The sequence below is a fragment of the Parambassis ranga genome, chromosome 9 (assembly GCF_900634625.1).
Source record: "Parambassis ranga chromosome 9, fParRan2.1, whole genome shotgun sequence".
Lineage (NCBI taxonomy): Eukaryota > Metazoa > Chordata > Actinopteri > Ambassidae > Parambassis > Parambassis ranga.
In genome coordinates this window covers 22,048,161-22,058,002 of record NC_041030.1, presented here as the reverse complement: position 1 = coordinate 22,058,002, position 9,842 = coordinate 22,048,161, and the positions used below count along the sequence as shown (strand labels likewise).

The window sequence follows — 9,842 nt, the reverse complement described above, 5'->3', positions numbered from 1 at the left end:
GCGCCCTTTTCCGATATGACAGCATCATAAGTGCGATATCTTGGCCTCACAGGTCATCCATCTGCTCTACAGCTGCTGCTTCAGGCTAATCTAGTTAGCGTGCAAACCAGCTAGTTTCAGCCCTCGTGTAATCCCGCTCTGTACCACCAGGTGGTCTAATGAGTCAATGAAAGATCGCAGTAATGGCAACCTTTCACCTTTGACCGCAGCATGACATTTAATTGTGTCATTTTTATTTTATGCGCACATTTCCAGGTAATTCTGCCTCCGACCACAGAGGCAGCAGCTCTCTGCTCGTGGTGTCTAATTACATCCTGCCGTGGCAACCAGGAAACAAACAGCCGACATATTTAGATACAGACGATTCAAAACATAATTTAAGAGTCTATTTTGATGCTGCTCCACCTGCAGCCTGAGGCCCACTGCAGGTTGAGTTCTGTTCATCTGATGCTGCAGAGTCTCATTCTGGGGCCTGAACTTTGTCATGTGACTCCAGAGGTGCTTCCTTAACCCTTTAAATGGAATAAACCTGCAGAATCAGCATCTTCTGAAACGTATTTGTGAGCTGATCATCTGGCGTGAGAGCCGCTCGCCTCCTCGGCCTCCACACCCTCCACACCCTGACTTTCCACCACAAACCGCTTTGTCCTCCCCTCTCATGTCTCCCTCCGTCTAATCCTTTCCTGCCCAGGAAACATATCCCTCTCACTTTCCGTGCAAAGAAGACATTATTTGTCTTCTGAGGGCATCATCCAGAGGACGCCAGCTACAGCCAAGAAAAGCAGACGTACAGTACGGCGGCCTGAGGCTGAATATCTGTGTGAGGTGCAGGTAGCGTGCAGGACACCTCACAGGTTATGACAGTGTGTGTGGAGCAGAAACCTCAGCTATGAAAATGACTTACTGTACCTGAAGGTATCCTCACACAGGTGTAGGCCGGGCCTGACCTCACATGGAGGGTTCAAACCAGCAGAGGAGTCTGCGGTGAAAGAGGCGGAATTCCCCTTTAAGTCTGAGCCACATGTGGATGGTGGAAAGAACTCTTCACCACATTTATTCAGTGACTGTCGTGAACTTTACCAACATCACGCAGCAACACCACACAGGGCTCGGCTCCAGTGGAAATATCAACATCTTATGTTTCCTGGTAATGAGGAGTAACTAGAGACTAAAGAACTGCCTCCACAACATGGATTCAACAAGGCGGTGGAAACATTCCTCTGAGATGTAGCTGCACATCCATCATCCATCCATCATCCATCCATCCATCCATCATCCATCATCCATCCATCCATCCATCCATCCATCCATCATCCATCCATCCATCCATCCATCCGTCCAGCCATCCGTCCAGCCATCCATCCGTCCATCCATCCGTCCATACTTCCATCCATCCATCCATCCATCCATCCATCCGTCCATCCATCCATCCATCATCCATCCATCCATACTTCCATCCATCATCCATCCATCCATCCATCCATCCGTCCAGCCATCCATCCGTCCATCCATCCGTCCATACTTCCATCCATCCATCCATCCATCCATCCGTCCATCCATCCGTCCATACTTCCATCCATCCATCCATCCATCCATCATCCATCCATCTATCCATCCATCCATCATCCATCCATCCATCCGTCCGTCCATCCATACTTCCATCCATCCATCCATCCATCTATACATCCATCCATCCATCCATCCATCCATCCGTCCGTCCATCCATCCGTCCATCCATCCGTCCATCCATCCGTCCGTCCATCCATACTTCCTTCCATCCATCCATCCATCCGTCCGTCCATCCATACTTCCATCCATCCATCCATCCGTCCATCCATCCATCCATCTATACATCCATTCATCCATCCATCCGTCCATCCATCCATCCTTCCATCCATCCTTCCATCCATCTACACATCCATCTATACATCCATCCATCCATCCATCATCCATCCATCCATACTTCCATCCATCCAGCCGTCCATCCATCCATCTATACATCCATCCATACTTCCATCCATCTGTCCATCCATCCATCTATACATCCATCCATCCATCCATCCATCCGTCCATCCATCCACCTAGACCACCTGCTTCAAGGTTTGACGTGTCGTGTGTTCAGACTCACACACTCGCACACTTTGGTAACAGGTAGATTTGAGTCACTGTTGTCTTTCTATCATCTCCACACAGCTGCTGCTCACCTGATACTCTCTCTGTGAACACTAGACATGTGTGTGTGTAAAAATAACAGCCTGACTTAGACCAGCCTGTCTGGCACCAACAACCATACCAGGTTCAAAGTCACCTTTCTTCCTTATTCTGATGCTCAGTTTGAACTTCAGCTTCAAGTCGTCTTCACCACGTCTGGATATTTAAATGCACCATGTGACTGGCTGATTAGCTATTGAACAGTTGTACCTAATAGAGTGACCAGTGAGTGTATGTAGGATAAGTCCAGCAGCTCCTCTTCAGACCCCCCTCAGAGTCTTTGATCACTGACTGTGATGCTAAGGTGTGTGACATTCTTCCTGTGAAAGATCTTTGATCACATTTGTAGCTTGATGCGTCCATCATAGACCAACAGCCAAAGACTCAGAGGACATCTCTGTGTGGTGTTAATGAAGCTGTGTGTGTGTGTGTGTGTGTGTGAAGACAGATTCAGATCAAAGCATCTTAAACCTTCACAGGACCTTCAGAGAAACTCTGCCTCCTGCAGAACTCTGGAACTCAAACAGTGGACTGTTCTGACCCCCCTCACAGCCTGTGCCCACACAGAGCAGGGAATCCCAGCAAACAATGTGGTGCTTCAAGCCTCCTATCAAACAAAATGTGTGTGTGTGTGTGTGTGTGTGTGTGTCCCCTGGGCAGAAGAATGAGGTCACTGCACTAGAGAAATCCCTTGTTGTCCTCTCTCGTCCCGCTCTGTCTCCTTGGAAGCTTCACAGCATTCTGTAGTCATTTACAGAGAAAGCTGGCTGTTACACACCACAGTGGTGCAGCGTTACACACTGTAGTGTGTTGCGCTGCTCACCCAGGGCGGGATCAGCTGATGTCAGGACTGTGTGTTCTTTGAAGGGCCTCAGAAGCGGGTCTCTGTGGAAACAGGCTTGTTTGATCGCTGAGTGTGTTGTCAAGGTGTGTGCACCGCTATCACACACAAAGCCGACTATTAACACCCACACAGACACACACACCCACCCTGTGTCATAAAGGATGTCTAATGTATATCCTAGCAATGGGAATGATTGTGGACAGGCGTGGACTCCCTCCACCTCTGACCGGCTGAAGAGCAGGAGACCAGCCAATCCTCCAAACAACGCCACATCTGGAGAAAACCTGCATCTCAGGTGATGTTGACTACACGTTGGTTCATGAGGTTTCCTGTCCCTGGAGAAGTAAGTTTCATTTATTGGTGCTACAGCGCCCTCTGCTGGAATTCTGGAGGTGCAACAAAATGCAGCAACAGATCAGTTTTTAAAGGTGTGCAGACATGAGAGCTCAGAGACTGGAGATGATCCGTGTGTGGAGGGAGGCTCTGAGGACAGATGCTGGCTCTGAGGACAGACGCTGGCTCTGAGGACAGATGCTGGCTCTGAGGACAGACGCTGGCTCTGAGGACAGATGCTGACCTGCAGGGGGAGGCTTCAGACCACACGAGCTGTAGCTGATTAGTGACGAGGCGTTGTGATACTTCTCTGCCTTTATGATGAGCATGTTAGAAAATAATTAATCTTGCCGTTTATCAGAAACATTTAAATCAGTTACACTTTCTTCAGCTTAATAAAAAGCCAAATTTATAATTTAAAAAAAAGGAATTTATTTAGTTTAACATGAGCCAGACACGTGCAAGCTTTCCTAAAACAGTTCTATAAATATATAAAAAAATCATTTATTTTACATTTCACAATAAAACAGGTCGGAGCCTGAAACATTAAAAGTGACAGTACAGAGAGCGAAACACAGGACGACAGACCCCGAAACGACAAAGCCGGTGTCTGATTTCAACCGTCATTTGCAAGTCAAATTGTTTTTGGAAAACTTTCTGCTGGTTTATATTTTTGGACCAAACACAAGAGACAACTGTGGGCAATTAACGGACAGGTGTGGGTGGACGTCAGGTGGACGTCAGGCGGACAGACGTGTGTGTCTCTGAGGCGAGGAGCGTCACAGTCTGATGTTCCAGCATCCAGACTAACTGTGGCTCAGCTCATTTGCCTAGAAGGTCAACGTTCACTGCGTTTGCTGAAGAGCTGCGTTCAGTGTGTGGAAGGAGGAAGGAGGCGCCACCTGGTGGCCAGAAAACTTTACGTCGAGGTGAATAAGCCAAAGCTACAGCATGATGTCCGTGTCGGCAGTTTCAGAGCTGCTCCTGTTATTGTACATAAATCCTCACATTCACTATATTTATTTTCTCCATTATTGAACAGTCCTGTGCTGCGACTTAAAGCTTTTGGCACATGTGAAGCAGACAAAGTTCAATTTCCTGCCGTCAATCAAATCTACAGTTAAACGCTACAAAGCCGACGAACATCCACGTGTCCCTCGGCTCTGCTCGGCGAGCTCAGACTTTTTTCTTTTTGCACATCTGGACGGTTCTGACTGCAGCTGGGATGTGATGTCACATGTTTGACTAACGCCTGGTGAGGAGGAAGATGATGATGCCCGTCAGCAGCATCATCATCATCACTACGGACGTCAGGAGGAAGGCCCGGCACGCCGGCTGGCCCGTCAGTCTGAACAGCGTCCCGCCGATGCCACGCCCACCGCCGCCAGCCCCTGGCGGTGGGCTGGGAAGCCCCACATCGAGGGAGCGATTCTCAGACCTCAGAGACGTCAGCGACCTCTGACCCCACCGCTGCTGACCCTCGGTGGCCCTTAAGAGAAAAAACAGGATGTTATTGATCAAGAGGGGTTTTGCTTCTATTCTGAAAGTCACCCTTTAATATATGTATTGATCGTTGTTCAGTCTGACCTTTTGACCTGCAGCTTCCCTTTACTGCGCAGGAAGCGGATGCTGTAGACCCTCTGCATGGCGGACGGCAGGCAGGACAGCACGCTGGGGTCCGTGGTGAGTTTCGGCAGGCCGAGGGTGGGCAGAGGCGTGAAGCTGCGGCACAGCGGGCACTGGATGGCGTTGGGCTCGGCTGATTTGACGTTGATGCGTGCCAGGCACTCCAGGCAGAACGTGTGCTTGCACTGGAGCATCTTGGGACAGCGGAAAACGTTGTTGAACTGGCTGAAGCAGATGGCGCACTCCAGGTCTGGGAAGGACTCCTCTGAGCACTGAAGTTGGAGCGGTGACGGGTGGAGGTCTGGGGATGGGATGATGACAGACACCTGACAGGAGGTGGGGATGGTGGGCGCCGGGTAGGGATTAAGTGAGGGAATCGGGCTGAGACTGACCTGACGTCTGAATGACAGACCGAGGCCTGAAGGCGGGGCTCCGGGCAGCGAGCTCTGTGATCGGGCCAGGTTCTGACCTCCACCCAGGTTGGATGAGGGGTGATGGGGAGCAGACTCGTGACTCGGAACTGACAGAGAGCTGTGGCCTGTGTGGATGACTGGAAGCGTGGATAAAGACGGATCATCACCGGGACCAGGACCAGAACATGGAGGAGGGGGGTTTGATAAAGAGCCAGGAGCGGTAACGTCCTCACAGGGGTGGGGATTTGTGTGTATGTAGGGATTCATGGCGGGTGGAGAGTGCAGCTCAGAGGAAGACACCCTCACAGTGCAGGAGGCAGCTCAGACACAGGATGGAGGACGAAGATGCTCCTCAGACCATGACACCCCGATCCAAACTCTGCAGAGGGAAGGACACAGTCAGCATAGCTCCTGCACCACCTTCAACACCACCTGCGTCCACTGCAGATAAACGCCGTGATAAAACGGCATTTTCAGAACACACAGACAGAGACACAGAGACACACACAGAGAGACAGAGAGAGACAGAGAGACACACACAGAGACACAGAGAGAGACAGAGAGACACACACAGAGACACAGAGACACACACAGAGACACACACAGACAGAGAGACACAGAGACACACACAGACAGAGAGACACACACAGACAGACACAGAGACACACACAGAGACACACACAGACAGAGAGACACACACAGACAGAGAGACACACACAGACAGAGAGACACAGAGACAGACACAGAGACACACACAGAGAGACAGAGAGAGACAGAGAGACACACACAGAGACACAGAGAGAGACAGAGAGACACACACAGAGACAGAGACACACACAGAGACACACACAGAGACACACACAGAGACACACACAGAGACACACACAGAGACACACACAGAGACACACACAGAGAGAGAGAGACACAGAGACACAGAGAGAGACACACACAGAGACACACACAGAGACACAGAGAGAGACAGAGAGACACACACAGAGACAGAGACACACACAGAGACACACACAGAGACACACACAGAGACACACAGAGAGAGAGAGACACAGAGACACAGAGAGAGACACACACAGAGACACACACAGAGACACACACAGAGACACAGAGAGAGACACACACAGACAGAGAGACAGAGACACACACAGAGAGACAGAGAGAGACAGAGAGACACACACAGAGACAGAGACACACACAGAGACACACACAGAGACACACACAGAGAGAGAGACACAGAGACACAGAGAGAGACACACACAGACAGAGAGACACAGAGACACACAGACAGAGAGACACACACAGACAGAGAGACACACACAGAGAGACAGAGAGAGACAGAGAGACACACACAGAGACACACAGACAGAGAGACACACACAGACAGAGAGACACACACAGACAGAGACACACACAGAGAGACAGAGAGAGACAGAGAGACACACACAGAGACACACACAGAGACACACACAGAGACACACACAGAGAGACACACAGAGACACACACAGAGAGACACACAGAGACACAGAGAGAGACACACACAGAGAGAGACACAGAGAGAGACACAGAGAGAGACACACACAGACAGAGAGAGAGACACAGAGAGAGACACACACAGACAGAGAGAGAGACACACAGAGAGAGACACACACAGACAGAGAGAGAGACACAGAGAGAGACACACACAGACAGAGAGAGACACACAGACAGAGAGACACACACAGACAGAGAGACACACACAGACAGAGAGACACACGCAGACAGAGACACAGAGACACACACAGAGAGACAGAGAGAGACACAGAGACACACACAGAGACACACACAGAGACACACACAGAGAGAGAGACACAGAGACACAGAGAGAGACACACACAGAGACACACACAGACAGAGAGAGAGACACAGAGAGAGACACACACAGACAGAGAGAGACACAGAGACACACACAGACAGAGAGAGAGACACAGAGACACACACAGACAGAGAGACACACACAGACAGAGAGACACACACACACAGCAGGAGTGGAAACATGACAGCTGGGCGTTCACAGGACGTAACAAAAAAAGGTAAAAGCATCAACAGACACCGTCAGAGCTTTTCTTCTGGTCACACTACAACCACACTACAACCACACAACACAGTGAGAAGACAACAAGGCAAAGTCTGGACACACACAGTTATCACAAAGGCCGATGCTCCTGTGTTTGACCACGCTAAACTTCTAAAGCCAAGTTACCGCTTCACATAAAACCACAAACTCTCATTCATACCATGGTGGCAGCTCTGGACCGTCCTGTCCTCAGCACCTACCTGCAGCTCCGTGCAGTCCGGTCTAACTGCTGGGCTGCCTGCTCCACGATCACCTTTCCATTGGTTTGCATACGTTTCCGTAAAAAAAAACTGGCTTCTCCTCTGAATGATCCACACTGTGCCACACAACTGCATTCATTCTCCGCCGCAGCAGGTCATCTGCATACACGTTTGCATGGCCCGTTTTATTTACAAAGGGAAATATCATGCAAAACCAGCTGGTAGTAGAAACTGAAACTCAGCCGGGAGGAGTCGCCTCAGCTCGTCCAGCAGAGACCCCACAGAGACGGGCTCAGGGTTCGTCTCAGTCCTAAAGACTCACTGCAGCACCTGCAGGCTGGCGGCCATTTCTAGTTTTCAAACGTCCAGCAGAGAGCACCGGTTACAGTAAGTCTGTGTGATGCAGGTCCTCCTAATACAGTCTGTCCACAGACACACACAGACACACACACAGAGACACAGAGACACACACACAGACACACACACACAGAGACACACACACACAGACAGACACACACACAGAGACAGACACACACACAGAGACAGACACACACACAGAGAGACACACACACACACAGAGACACACACACAGAGACACACACACACAGAGAGACACACACACACAGAGAGACACACACACACACAGACACACACAGAGACAGACACACACACACAGAGAGACACACACACACAGAGAGACACACACACACAGAGAGACACACACACACAGAGAGACACGCAGACACACACACAGAGACACACAGAGACACACAGACACAGAGAGACACACACACAGAGACAGACACACACACACACACAGAGACACACACACAGAGAGACACACACACACAGAGAGACACGCAGACACACACACACAGAGACAGACACACACACACACAGAGACACACACACACAGAGAGACACACACAGAGACAGACACACACACACAGAGAGACACACACACACACAGAGACACACACACAGAGACACACACACAGAGACACACACACAGAGACACACACACACAGAGACACACACAGGGTAGGGAAGCTCCCTATGGACACCTTCATTTACAGGTTCACAGGTCATCTGGTCAGAGGCCACCAGGCTGACCCAGGACCTGCTGGGGGGTGTGTATCACGTACATGTTGGTCTGGTCCTCACACACTTTTGTTGTGTTGTAAAAGATTAAAATAATAAACCAGACGTTACTCTCTGCTGTCTGCTGTAACTTCTCTAAGGTCTAACTGAGTTCATCACATGATGCAGGAAGCTTTCAAAGCCGGAAGTAACGGTCAAAGTAAAGTTTGCAGGTCAAAGAAACACAATAAACTGCTTTAATCAGCATTAAGTTTCATCAGTTCATCAGTTCACTTGATGCCGAACTAAACCTTGGACGCACATGACTTTTAAAGCCACTCTGTCTGTAAACGTGTGTGAGAAGTGTAAAGCTGCGCTTCCTGGACGGAGCCCGGTGCGCCTGCAGCAGGAGCCGCCTCACCTCAGACAGTCCTGGCCGCTGCTGGTCCCCGTGTCCCCCCGCGCTGCGTCTCCATGGAATCAGCCTCTTGGCTTCAGGACTATCCGCGGACTGTCCCTCGGTCCCTCGGTCCCTCCGTGCCTCCGTCCTTCTCGCGGTCGTGAGTCGCGTTTGAATGAGGCCCGTGGTCAAATCACCTGCGGGCCGCGGCTCCGCGCACCTGGACGGAGTGACGCTGATTAGCTCCCAGCTGCTCCCAGGCTAATGCTAACGGCGCTCAACGCGTTTAGATGGTTTGCGTTCAGCACAGATGATTGCAGTTAGCAACCTGAGCAGCTAGCTAATAGCTAATTAGCATGTTGAGCTAACTGTAGCAGCTAACTGAGCTGCATTATGAACAGGGACAATTAATGACATTTAAAGAAAAAGAACACGTGATATGTGAATTGCTTATAAAAAAATTAATGTAATTATGGATTAATTATTTAAGTAGAAAAGCATTTCCTGAAGAAAAGTCTGATCGTCTGCAGCTGAAGCGCGGCTTTGTGAAGGAGAATCTGCAATCTGAACTTAAGAATTTAAAGAGATGAAGCTCTTATTTTGAAAAGT

At 50.0% G+C, this 9,842-nt stretch overlaps 1 protein-coding gene across 3 annotated transcripts; it reads right to left on the bottom strand.

Annotated features, from left to right (window-relative positions):
- Positions 1-3,795: 3,795 nt before the first annotated feature.
- On the bottom strand, positions 3,796-9,435 carry LOC114441651 (RING finger protein 223). 3 transcript variants are annotated; one of them, XM_028414672.1, is made up of 3 exons: positions 9,255-9,435; positions 4,976-5,806; positions 3,796-4,877 (listed from the first exon to the last, which is right to left on the bottom strand). In XM_028414672.1, the coding sequence occupies exons 2-3, from the start codon at positions 5,692-5,694 to the stop codon at positions 4,634-4,636; spliced, it is 963 nt and encodes a 320-aa protein (XP_028270473.1). In that variant the 5' UTR covers positions 5,695-5,806; positions 9,255-9,435; the 3' UTR covers positions 3,796-4,633. The 3 variants fall into 3 exon arrangements, with proteins under 3 accessions (XP_028270473.1, XP_028270475.1, XP_028270474.1); XM_028414674.1 differs by lacking the exon at positions 9,255-9,435 and adding an exon at positions 7,754-7,870; XM_028414673.1 differs by lacking the exon at positions 9,255-9,435 and adding an exon at positions 7,714-7,764.
- Positions 9,436-9,842: the final 407 nt, after the last annotated feature.